This window comes from Corvus moneduloides, chromosome 15 (genome assembly GCF_009650955.1).
Source record: "Corvus moneduloides isolate bCorMon1 chromosome 15, bCorMon1.pri, whole genome shotgun sequence".
Classification (NCBI taxonomy): Eukaryota; Metazoa; Chordata; class Aves; order Passeriformes; family Corvidae; genus Corvus; species Corvus moneduloides.
The window spans coordinates 7,561,957-7,575,336 of NC_045490.1; the positions used below are offsets into that span (position 1 = coordinate 7,561,957).

General features: G+C 37.3%; 1 protein-coding gene across 3 annotated transcripts in view; it reads right to left on the minus strand.

Moving 5' to 3' along the window:
• Positions 1 to 3,021: 3,021 nt before the first annotated feature.
• The window catches only part of CNOT6 (CCR4-NOT transcription complex subunit 6), a 32,992-nt gene continuing 22,633 nt past the window's right edge, over positions 3,022 to 13,380 (minus strand). For all 3 annotated transcript variants that reach the window (XM_032124676.1, XM_032124674.1, XM_032124675.1), the window contains exons 7-12: positions 12,319 to 12,476; positions 11,657 to 11,811; positions 10,508 to 10,662; positions 9,292 to 9,522; positions 7,808 to 8,010; positions 3,022 to 7,117 (exon numbers count right to left, since the gene is read on the minus strand). In XM_032124676.1, the coding sequence (XP_031980567.1) occupies positions 6,905 to 7,117; positions 7,808 to 8,010; positions 9,292 to 9,522; positions 10,508 to 10,662; positions 11,657 to 11,811; positions 12,319 to 12,476 (1,115 nt within the window). In that variant the 3' untranslated portion in view covers positions 3,022 to 6,904. The remainder of the gene's footprint in view (positions 7,118 to 7,807; positions 8,011 to 9,291; positions 9,523 to 10,507; positions 10,663 to 11,656; positions 11,812 to 12,318; positions 12,477 to 13,380) is intronic.

Consider the following 13,380-nt stretch of genomic DNA (forward strand, 5'->3'; position numbering starts at 1 on the left):
ACACAGGGGTACAGCCTCTCAGAGGGCAGCTAAGGCACTAAAAACCTTCAGCTACCTCACACACCAACTGAAGATACTGCAAAGGGCAGGAAAATACGTAAATATGTGAAGTCAGAAACTGAAAATCAAAGAGCAGTTGAAGGATAAGCATGTTTGATTTGATTTTCTCTCAATGGGCAATGCATGTAGACTTTTTACTGGGTGTAGTTGTTACTATGCACTGGAAGACTGTCCAGCCATTAACCCAGCACTGTGAAGCTCACCATGTCCCCAAGTGCTACAGCTACAGGTCTTTTAAACCCCTCCAGGGACAGCCACTCACCACTTCCTTGGGAAGCCTGTTCCAATGCTTGACAATCCTTCCCATGAAGACATTTTCTAGGGAAACCTAATATCCAGTCTACACCTTTTCTGACAGACCATTTCTTCTTCTCCTGTTACCTGAGAGAAGAGACCAATCCCCACCTGGCTACAGCCTCCTTTCAGAGAGTTGTAGAGTGGGATGAGGTTTTCCCTGGAGCTCAGATTTCAGAGGTATTAACTAAGGCAAATATTCACTGTATCTCCATTGGTTCCCTTTGCACAGTAACTCATATTTCTGAAACTGCAGCAGCTGCTCCATGGCTGGCAGCACATGCACCCCCATGACCCATGTGAGTGCACAAGTGTAGCAAGAGCTTGGTTCCCAGCATCCCACCACTACACTGGCCATGAAGCACTCTCACAAGCCACTGGAGCCTGGCACGTTGCCACAGCCCAGAAAACTGCAGAGAAAACTTAAACTAGAAGAAAAAAGGCATAGCCTCATCAAGTAACTGATCTGTTACTTAAATCTCTGTGGTCACTAAAACCTGGGAGGAGAGTATGTATGTTTGTATTTTCTGTAGTGTGTGCTTTTTTAAAATAAACATCTAGCATTTTTAAAATAAATCAGTACTGTCCACCGATATACCAGGAAGATTTAACCAAAATACACAGTCTTATATTTTAAAAACTGATAATCTGCAGGAACATTAGGCTTATTTTGGAATAAGAAAATATTCAAGTGTACCAAAGATCCCTGTAATTATCTTAATTAGATTTACCGCTTTCCGTACAGAGCAAGGGAACATTTAGAAAGCAAACAATTAGTGCCTTTGGGTTAGGAAGGGAGGATGAAAAGCAAGAAAATAACCAGAACACTCACCTTTAGTGGCTTTTCCCAAAAGAGCATTCCATGTACCTGGCATAATCTTGTCCTTTCCACTTACCTTTTTCTGTTTCTCCTCCCTTCCTCTTTCTCTTTCGGCTCAATTCCACGGGTTTTAAGGTTCTTCTGCTTCACCAGCACCAGTAGAACAGGCAAGCCACACCATCAACTGCTCTGATTTGGGAAATTCTCACCCTAGAAGGCCCAAATCCAACTTTTTTCTATCACTGACGAGCCAGTGGACAAGGGGTATGAAGGACCAGTAACCAGAGTCTGTCCAGAGACATTGTGTAGTCAATTCTATTAAGATAGTTGCAGTTATTTTACTTCAAGTTAAGGAAAGACAAGATTTCTTTGACCTGGCTGAGGACGACAGGACACAAGCTCAGCTCAGTCCTTTGCCCTTGAGGGAGAGATGCTGTTTTCTCTGTATATTCTCTGACAAGGACACTGGCCTCCCTGATAATTTTGGCAGTTTCCCTACAAACAGCACTCCCCACACTTACATGGCAGGTTTGCAGATACTATTTAAGAGCTTGTAAACTCCAATCTGGAACCACATAACAACTGTACTCATCTGAAAACATAACATCAAGTACATTAATGCAGCAAGGGAAGGCTCTAGTGAATGATTTTGTCACTGACGAACAAGTAGGTCCTTTTCATTCCCATCGTGACAGCTGGATTTATAAATCCAGTATTAATTGGCATGGATGTTACCCAACCAACAGCTGCCACTAGAAAAGGTTCATCCCTGGGCCTGAATTTCCACAAATATTCTTAAGAACAATTCTACAAGCCACACTGTGCATGGCACTGAAATAGGTTCAGGCTGTATGCAGCTGAAGCCTGTGTTTCCCACACCATCTAGTGGCAATCCTGCAAATGTGATGGGAATTAACATCTCACCCACAAGACAAAACCAAAGAGAAATCATTGCTAGGCCTGCAATGGACTCATCACAGTGCTGGGGACTTAGAGCTGCTTCAAGACAGCACATTTCAAACCTACAAACAAGCTGAACATTCTGGGGCCTGTGGTATTTACAGGAATGCTGAACTAGATCATTTATTTCATAGCAAAGCAGCACCAACGTACTGAACATGGGCTCTGAGGAGAGCAGTAGTGCCAGGAGAGGTCTTGGGTGCTTCATTGCTACACACACACACACACTCTCAAGTCTCATGTTTGCTGCTGCCAGTGATGGGAACATCACACCAGATGTGGTGAGGCTGTACCCTGACACAGACACTGAGACAGAGGCACCCGCAGAGAAGGAACATGGTATGAAAATACACCAATGGCAAGAGCTTGCTGAATCTCATTCCTGAAAAAGAAGATGCAAAAAGTCTTCACTTTGTTCCCCTCCCACAGTAAATTAATGGAGTATTTGAATCCCTTCCTGCTGTCAGACCCCAAGTCAGTAGACTTGTGCTTCTGGAGTAGCAAGAGGAAGGAAGGAGTGGGGTGTACAGGACCGAGACAAAACCACCACTGCACAACTGACCTTACAGACTGAGCTGGAAGGTCAGAGGATGGCCAGCTATGAAGACAAGGGGTTGAGCTCTGAGTAAGTTTGGACAGAGTTCTCCACAAGCTCTGGAGGCATTACTGATCATGCCCTCACTCTGCAATCCAAACCCAACTGACTCGAGCAGATTTCTGGTGCGCAGATGTAGAAAGTAACAGGAAGTACAGCAAGATCTTTCTGGGATTATCAAGTTCCTTCTGCTTCCATTATACCCTGGACACACTTCACTCACTTTGGCTGTATGTGTAACTCTTGAGGAAGAGCTTCAGGAATCAAGTTAAAATATGAATTAGACTTCAAGAAGGTTTCAAACAGATACTGGATTTATTGGTCAGCTATGAGTAGGAAAATACATTGGTAAAGAAAAAGAAGACCCTGTATATAAATATAATACTAACTAGTTAAAATTTGACCAAGAAGAAAGTTCCACTGAAGAGAACAGTAAAAGCCCTTGTTTACCATCAGACCATATTCAGTTTCCCATTTATCTTATTGAAGAGCTGCCTATAGACAAATGCAACATTCTTTGAGCTTAGTGCAGATAATGTGCTGGTTTTTGTTACATGAATGGTAAACAAGAGTTAGTCCAGTGCATTACACATTATACAGAAGTACTGTGAATAAAGACTAAGGTATTCTATTTTAGACACTACTTAAACATACCAAGACACTTAAGTGTTACAAATTTATGCAACCAAAAGAAAAGAATAGCAGTTAACATACTAAAAAATACTGTGTCCGGCTGGATGAGAAAGGCTTTGCTACTGAAGCGGTTAACTGAACTTTTCAAAGTTTTACAGTGTAATTAGTTTTCTTTTTCCCCCTCCCCCACAATGGTGTTGCAATTATTTTGTCTTTCATACAGGTTTTGCATGGTTGAAAAAGCAAAGCATAAGCTATTTTCTAAGCCTGCTCTAAAAAAAAAACCAACCTTGAGAGATTGCTGAAGTTATATCAAAGATGCACACAATGTTCTTAAAATCAGTTCAGTCAAATGCTAGCCAAATTTACCTTTAATTTAAAGCTGCTAAAAGGACAAAATAATTACAACACACACCAATTTATATGCTCTTCCCCCCTACTTGTGTTATGTTAAAAGCAGTAACTTGTGGTATTAGTCTTGTACTCTAAACAATTGTTTTAGTTAAAGGTGTAGTTCAATTTACACTTTCAAACCCAGAATTCTTGGTAAATGTAAATAAAACTAGAAAAGATACGGCAGAGTGTACTTTAAGTGGAAAAAAGCCTGGTCTTAACTAAATAAATCCTTTTAACCCCAAGGATGTTCTGTGACTTTTTGCTATATGTGCTTTTACAACAAGAACACTGAAGGTACATTATGGCAACACCCAAAACCACCTCGAATAAAAATATTGCAAATAACCATTTCATGTTAAAAACTATGAAGCAAACATTTTGATTTTGTGAAGACACGGTTTATTGCCTTATTCTATGTTATAGCTGGAAATTGAGACTTTTGAGTTAGATTTGTTTGACACAAGAATGTATTTTCTTTGAAAGATTGTTTGACAAAGTTTATCTCAGCTCTGTTTTGGTGCCATCTGGTCTTTCCCTATTTTCAAAACATTTCTCCTTCCTTCCTTCAGCCCCCGAGTCACAGCTGCAGTCCAGTTAAAACCCAGTGAAGTCAAAGGAGTGCCTTCAATGGATTCAGAGGGTTTTCAATCAGGACTGGGTGGACTACTAAAAAAGCTGGAGGAAATGGTTATTCAAATGGACCCTTAGACCATAAGGTGACTAAGCAGGAACAGTTGTGTCTCCAAAAGCACAAGGGGCCATATTTTCACATGCTGTCATAAATTCAAATATTTTTTAAGACTAAGCAATAGAGGAGAACACATACTGGATAAAGCTCAAACCTTTAGAATCTAACAAGTGCACTCAAGCTCCAGCATCTATTAAAGTAAATTATCCCCCTCTAAAAAAATACAAAATGAGTGCGTGCTTCCCTTCCCCTTCTGTAAAGTTTTCTGGACTCCTTACACAATCCAGATATCAGAAAAGAAAAATAGTTTGCTTAGTCTGACAAGCTAAATTGGCTTATCATTACTGGAAATTGTCATGATGTACATTACCAAGACATCATTAAGGAAACATGAGTAAAACACCTTTTATTCACACTTTACAAAAAAACCCCAAAAAACAAACAGAAAAAAAATAACACTACGCATTAAATCTACTACAGCAATACTACCAGCATTTCAATGTACTGATTATAAACTGGACATGTTTGGTGTTTTTACAACTAAAACCAAAACAAGATAACCCCAAGAGATCAGGTCCCAGACAAGGATTCAAGATCAAAATTCCTCATATTGAAATTTTAAAATGTACATTTTACACATCCGAACTGTTTGTAATTTTTACTTTGAGCTTAAAACAGAACGGTTTGAGCACACTTGTGTGCTGACTACTTTTCAATAAAATTTTGAATCATTATTACCAATTCACTCTCTTATATATAAAAAATTCACAATATTTAGAAAGTTTTCTCTTAATGCTCAGTGTCCTTTTGCTTCCCTGCCCGCAGCTGAAACAAAAGCTGTTTAAGACCAAGCTCTAATCTCCATTATTAATTTTTTTTTTTTTTTTTTTTTACATTTGATTATTCAAGTTGTATTAGTTTAAGGAGATGATGAATTCTCCCTTTTAGGATACAAATAGACAAGTTAAACTTGTAAGCTGTTACATACTTGGCTTCATGACACAAATGGCACTGAGGGTACACTGTAACTTCGGTCTTGCTTGACACTTTAAAATAAAACTTGGTCACTTTAAAACATGATCTGAAGAATTGTCTTTGGGACCTGTATTGAAAATGCATTTATTTTACACTGCTTCATTAATAGAAAATGTAGGGCTAGGTTTTTATCTTCAAGGAATTATACTTTCAGAAACTGAGGAACACACAAACGAAAGAGAATCCACATGATAGTAACTCTTAGTGGGAAAAACGGCACTGTGCAATGACACTGAAAGAAGCAGTGCATGGGCATTAGAAGCTAGAAACTGTGTACCCATAACCTGAACATGTTCCAAAGTGTGATATTCAATGCTTCACAAAGGAAAAAAGATGCCACAGCTTATACAAAAGTATCTTCATAAAATTTTCACAAGTGTTAACATTATTTAAAAAAATAAAAGAGGATGCACAGGATCTCTCTGCATGCACAGGCAGTGCTAGTTGAGAACAAATTTAAGCAGGCACAGTGGAGATAGGACAAATATTTAAAACAGAAATGAAGAAGCTGTACACAAGTATCCCTAGATTTTACTTCAAAAGTTAGAGATGAGAAAAATGTCTGAGTGTACACACATCAGTAATAACTTTCAATCCATACAGGTCTACTTATATTCACTGCTCAGCTTATCTGTCCTGTGAGAACTCTATGCCTCTTTTTTTTTTTTTATCAGAAATAGAATGTATTTAGTTATCTCTGTTAGATATTAAGATTTTATAGGTTTGGATTTTGAAAGCAATGTTCTCAATTGAACTTAAAAAGTAGTATAAAAGGGCTAACGAAACCCTAACAGTGCAAATCATTAGCAGAGAAAACCTGTGACAACCTCTTTTACACGCTGGCCTTTATAACACATGAAAACAGATAAAAATTTAGCCTTAGTTTACAATACAATCATTTTCCAAATCTGATTTTTCTTTTTTTTTTTAAAGTACAAAATCTCATAAATCAGGTTTTCTGTTGTTCATATACAATCAATAAAGGCTAAATTCAAATTCTATATTTTACAAACAAGTCTGAAAAAGGAGGGAGTGAAGTACGGAGAATGTTCTGTGGATGTTCCTACTGGCCTCAAAAAAGTAGTGCTACAGATAACTGTGCAAAGAGAATACACTGTATAACAATTCCCTATTTCAAGGCATGAAAATGTCACGTTGGAGAAAAGAAACAGGAAGGTTAATCGTAACGTATTAAAGAAAGGTGCAAATGCACCAATCGCTGTGGAACAGTATACAAAGTATATTGGGCTCAGAATTGTGTCTGTTGATAGCACCTGGCTTTTACTATGTCTTTAGCAAATAATTAGATTTAAGATTAAGATTATTAAGAAAAAAAATCCCTGTTGGCCATACCTCACTCCTCTATATTCAGATTTTACAATTGTACAAGTTAGATTGAGGTTGCCCTCTAAAATGTATTTGACTACCTCCTGCCAGGGAGATGGATTCCATTTACAGGAGGCAGGAAAGGCAGCAAAAGCTCCAGTTGTGCAAAAAGTGAGAAGTGGTCAGAAGGGATGAGTGGATGTGGACAACCACTTATATTGTTCTCTATTAACCAATGATGATCCAAAGGTCCAAGAATGCCAAGTATGTTTAGCTGAGGTTTAGAGTAGAAGATGTAATCAATAATACCCTAAAACAAGAGAGGAAAAAAGATTATTGTTAGTAATTTATTCTTGTCCCAAGTTATTCTTCCAAACAAGAGGTGAGCTCAGTGTTATGAGTAATGAAATATCCCATTCCTTCTCTAAAGCACATCATCAATTCAGGAGATTTCTTCTTCCTATATCCCATGGGATGCTCAGTATAGATTAGGAAAACAAAAGAAAAGGCCACCCTTTATTATTTCCCCTATGCTTCTGTGGGTTTCAATTTCCAACCTCCTACAGAGCTTCAAATCACATTTACCTGATTTTAAAGAAAAAAAAAAAAAAATCTTTGTTTTCCCTGGGCAACAAAAAACTGAGAACTTTCCAGAAGCACCATGGATTATTTCCTTGCAGTTGACACCTTAAGTGCCCCTGTCCTTTAGCTTGGAGTATTAAAACATAAACTCTTACTGTTTACAGGGAAGGTTAAGAGCACCCCAATTCTTGCAAAGCTAGTGTAAGTTACTAAAAAGAGTAAGATGGTTTCTAGGAGACTGAAGTGTTGAGCATTCTAGTTTGCTATGTTTTAAGTATAAACTTGGTGAATTTAACTACACAGATTAACTTATATAACAACTTCATAGAGATTAACTTATATAACAACTTCATAGATCAAATCATATTAGTTACACTTGAATACGGAATTTTTTTCCAAAATATAAGCAAGTCCTTACCTTGAAGTCGAATGTGTAATTTGTGTAAGGCATTAGACCATTCTCATAGGCACTCTTCAACTTGAAACCATGTGTAATTCTTCCATTTGTTGTCCCATTCTTTCCATTACAGCTGAAGTTAGTAAGACTTTCATTGTATCTCAGTTCCTTAAAATCTTTGTGGTTTGTTTCCACTCCACCAGTGCTCAAGTACTCAACAACACCTGTGAGGAGACACATTACAAACAAGAAGGTATTAACAAGCATTCAGCAAGTAAGTGTGTGTAGGTACTTGAAGTGAGGCATGTAACTTTAAGCTTTGTATAAGCAAAACCTTAACAATACACAGTACAATCAACAGTAGCTCTTATAAAATACTGCAGGGCAATGTATATGTATATCAAGAGCAAATGTCACCCAGAACAAAGAGACATGCTTTGATTAGAAAAAAAGAGAAGGTTAATAAGGAATAGATTGGGAAAGCGAAGATGAAAAAAAATCTGAAGTAAAATTCTGTCAATGCTAGTTATTGGCTGCCTCTTCTTGCTTCTATGCTCAGGTCCCGCCATTCAATGTTCTTCAGCTGAAGTGTTGCAAAAAAGCCAACTTCTGAAACACTGCTTCCAAAGAAGTTAACTTCCAAGAGGCAGCAAAGCCAAATTGATTAGATTTGTGTCATAAAACTATGATTGTGCCTCAACTTCAGAACAGCTGTGTTAAAGTTCTGGAAGGTAAAAGAAGCAGTTAGTTGTTCTGAAAACACAACCAGGCACATGAACTGGTGATTGCAATCACCACTACTGATACTGGCCTTCCTGGGATCAAAAAGAATCACATTCCCTTTACTGCTGAGCAGTAACTGCTCCTTAAAACCCTAAGAGATGTTAAGAGCTGCCAAGATGAGGCCAGAAGGAAGGGGACCAGGAATGGAGATTATTATGTTGAACAACCAGCAGTAAGAAGGAAGGATGGCTCTTGAGTACAGCACTTCAGCTGGGACCTGAGAAAGCCAAGGTGGCAGGCACTGAATGTTTTCTTTTCTTGCACTTTATAAAGTTGTCACCAAGTCAAGAAACAAAGTTCCATGTTAGTAAAGAGCTTCTGAAGGGGATGTATTGAAATTTAGAAATTCTAAAACATCACAGAAAATTATTTGTATGGTAGCAAATTTAAAGGTAAAAAATTATCTTTTCGTGCTTAAAAGTTAAGAAAACCCAATTATCAGCAACAAATTCATGTTTTCAGTTATTTTTGGAAGATATTTTAAAATACAAGAACAAAGAGGAAAAAAAGTCACAGTAGAAATGCTTCTGAAAGATCAGACACAGCTATACTAGAACACAGGCAGTAAGGTCACTCACAAACACAACAGTTCTATCTTCTCTCCCTTCTCTCCCCTTGGTACCTCTAGAGCTTATATTATCAAACAATGCATTCTCTAAGTTGAAAAACTTAAATTGTTACACACTTGAAACAGTCTAAAGAATAAGAAATAGAACTCTTACCAGAGTCTGGTAGAGAATTGAGATCTGCACACAGTACAAGTGGAATGGTTCCAAGTTCTCCCGAAACACCAGGTTTGAGACTACGAGAAGCTTTATCAATAATGTTCTTTACCTCAGACAGGAACATCATAGTCTGAACCAGCTTCACATCAGAATAATCTGGGTCCCAATGCATATGTGCATTAGCTACAAGAACTAGCTGCTTTTCCATCCCAAGATGTGGCTTTCCAGCTAAAATTTAAAATCAGTTATTTATTTAAAATCAGTCAGCAACAGAAAACACTACTACAGAAATTTAAACAAAATGTTTGAGGGGACAAAAAAATAAAATACCAGTATGACTTCAAGAGGGTTAATACCATTTGAATGAAGAGGGTCAGATAACTCCTCTTACATTTAACAAGCATTTTAGTTGATATAAAGCACTAGGAATTATATTTCACATTCAAGACCAGTAACAGACTATCTGTTACATGTAATGCTTTTGTATTCACTGAGAATTAACATAAGTAACAGATAATTCTAATTACAGGCAAACAGCGTTGTTCTAAAAAATTACAGCAGCTTTCCTCAGGCTGTGATAGCAAACAGGCTCTGTTCATATCTTATTAGGCAGCGAGCTCTGAATTCTAAGTTATCCACATTCTAAGTTACCTCTCTTGGTAGAACTGTTTCTTGAAAGGCTTGTTTGTTACAATCTGAATTAATAAAATATCATTTGGATAAATATTAACACGGGTTGAGTAGGTTCCCACTGTGATACTTACAAAGCCAATTTACATTTCCTAAATTAAGAATGACAGGGCAGAACAAACAGGTTGTATAAGCATGACAGTAAAGAAAATAAGTTAAAATGATGCAGGTACATGATCCAGAAACACACAACTAACACCACCTGATTCTTTGATACTTGTACATAATTTTAAGAAAAAAAAAAACAAAACCAAAACCAGACAACAAAATCACTCAAACTCAAGTATTTACATCTTTTCTTTCCTTAAAAAATGCAAGTGGGGAAAAAAAAAAAACCACTTCAGCATTTAAGCAATATGACTCTTCCCCAAAATCCTCTTTTGAAATAAAATTGTCTGAACATACAATCTGCAAAGCCAAATTCACCTGCAGAACCTAGTTTCTCTTGTTTACTATAACAAAAGTAATTGTTTTTTCATTTACAAAATACCATCTATTAAAAAATTAATGAAATGGGACTTACAGGACATTTCTATCAATTCCTTTCGCAGTTCTAATAGAACAGCAACTCCAATGTTATCTTTTGTCATAACTCTGTTCAGCATAGCCTCTGAACCTTCTGAGTTTGCCATTGCTAGTTGATTGAACTCAACAGTATGCTTTTGAACCAAAGTAAATCTGAAAGAAAAACATCATATACGCGTTTTTTCAGCAGCCAGATACAGTAGGAAATGTTATCGGTAATTCTTTTAATTAAAGCTCAAACACATTTATGATGTGAAAATCTCAGCCAGTTAAATAATTTCATAAAATCCTAAACTGAAACCAAGGGATATAGTTTTCCTAGTAATTTTCATGTAGTTTACAGTAGTGCCTTAGTTACAATTAAAACATTTCGTTGAGAGAGAGTGGCATTCTAGAAAAGTAAAGCGTGTTTCTAACTCTGCATCCGTTCCTAGTTCAAACATGCAGATTTAACAGAGAGGGACTAAATAATTTTCCAAGCCACTAGAGTATCAAACCTGGCACGTACATTTACTTGTGGATACACAGGAATGGAAGCAGGAAGGGACATTATTATCATCACAGCCAAAGTTGTACAAGTGCGATATGACACAACCAGTAAGTGCTGCAGCTCTTAAATGAATAGGGTTTTTTTTTACAGAAGTGTGCAGCGATATCTTGCTGTTTGCTTTACCAAAGACTAATGTATCAAAAAGTCAATGTCATCTGAGGCCTTATTTCAGCAATTTGAGGGATTAGAAATTCCTTTACTCAAAAAAAACAAAACCCCAAAACTAAAAGGCAAGAAAATCTGCTTCATTTTTCATTATTTCCTTCAATTTCTATTATTACCACCTAATGGTTGGGACACACACACTCAAGAAGGGAAGAATAATTTAGTGAACTCCCAACCAGAACTGCTAGAACAGAATGAAATCTCATTCACCTTAAACAAAACTTCAAGGTTAATTTTTTCATTGCTAGTTCCACACAGAATGATCTCTCTTGTACAAACCACTCCTTCCAGGGGTAGGAATGCTCTGTATGAAACCCTGCCTGGCTACAAAAGAGCAGTTAAAGCCAAACTGTTTGAGCTATAGACCAACCTGAGAAATTAAGTAAAAGACAGCAAGAGACATCAGAAGGTTCAGCAAACCACACCACTTACTTTTCTGTTTTGAAAAATATTGCACAACCATCAACATGTTTTCTTTCCTGTTCTGACATTGTCCTGGCTCTAGATTTTGGACTGAAGAATCCATTATAGCCACGTTCTTTCAATTCTACCAGGAAAAAACTGTAGTACTGCTCCGTTTCAACCTCCTGTAAAGTTAAGGCAGCACAGCATGAACGTACTATTAGCAAAATATAGAAGACAGATATTATTTAGACTCTTCAGAAGTGTAAATCACTTTCAAATTAGATTTAAGAGGAAAAAAACCTATGAATTAAGTGCATCAGAGAATGCAAATTCAGGAGCAATACCCCTATTTTAAGAAAATATAAATGAATTTCTGTAATCCCTGGAGTTATGATTATCTCAAGCCTCTTATTTGAAAATGTGTCAATTACAGCCCCACAAACACACACAGGCACAAAGGCACCCCCACTAACATTGCTTTGATCAGGAGCTGCTGGTTCCCATTCCAACTGCGGGGGCTGAGAGCCTTCTTTTGATGTCAAACAACAAATAATGTTCTAAACATCACTTCTTTTTTCTTTTGTTTGCAGAAGGTTTTGAAAACAGACCGTTTACTACAAATACACTTAATGTGAAGAAACCAGCACACGGGAATAGAAAAGGGAAAGAAATAATGGTGTATTTCTTACCTGCAGACTTATGATGTCAGCATTGCAGCTCAGTATTTCCTGCATAATGGCTTTTTTTCTGTATTCCCAGTTCAAGGCCCAGGATGGACAATAGCCATACAGCTGCCGGGTGGCATATTTGTCACACAGGACGTTGTAACACATGACAGAGAACAAGGCTGCAGAACAATAATTTTACTTACACACTGATAGATTAAAAAAAACCCAATTATGTTCTTGACTTTTGTCTTCTGCGAATTTATCAATGCACGCTTCATTTGTTTCAACCAAAACACAGCATGTGTATCTGTGCTAAAAAAAATTGTTAGTTCTTCTAGGGAGACAAATTACATGTTTGGACTTACGGCAGCTGTCTTCTAGCATTTAATTAGGAAAAAAACCACCCCCCCTTATAGGGTTAACACAGTGAAGAGCAGACAAATGTGTTTTATGCTAAGTGGTGCTGTACTGTGGAAAGCCCAAAACAAAGTAAATGTATTTGAACACTTGTATTTGCCAGCTACACAAAGGTCTGCAAGTCTACAATCAGATTCTTTTAAATCTATCTTAATTACTGCCACCACAAACTGTAACAGATCCATAGGCAGGGTAAGGATCCTTTCACACAAAGAAAAAGTGTAGGCAAATTAACGCCCCAAATATTTCCACCTCAAAAAGGCATTCAGGTGTAGGACAAGAAATATCTCCTCTCTGTATTAATTTGAAACAGGAGTAGTAATGAGACCGTCTGGGGCAACTTGACAGGTAATCCAGCAGCATGGATTTGGAAGGCTGTTTTGGTGGGTTTCTGAGTTTGTTTTTTTTCAAAAAGCACTTTAAGAATTTGTAGTACAACAATAAGATACCTGGAAGCTCCTCTCAAATGCAGAAAAAAGAAACAAGACCATTGTTTGAAGATATAGAAAATGGAGGAAAAGAATTTTGGGCTGACTGGGGTCAAAGTCTAGCATTTTGAAAACAAATAGGCGACAGCAAAGTAGAAGCTGCATTAACATCGTGATCTTTGAAGCAATCACCTTAATAACAGGAGAAAGTAATGTACATTCAGTCCTGAAAGAGAGG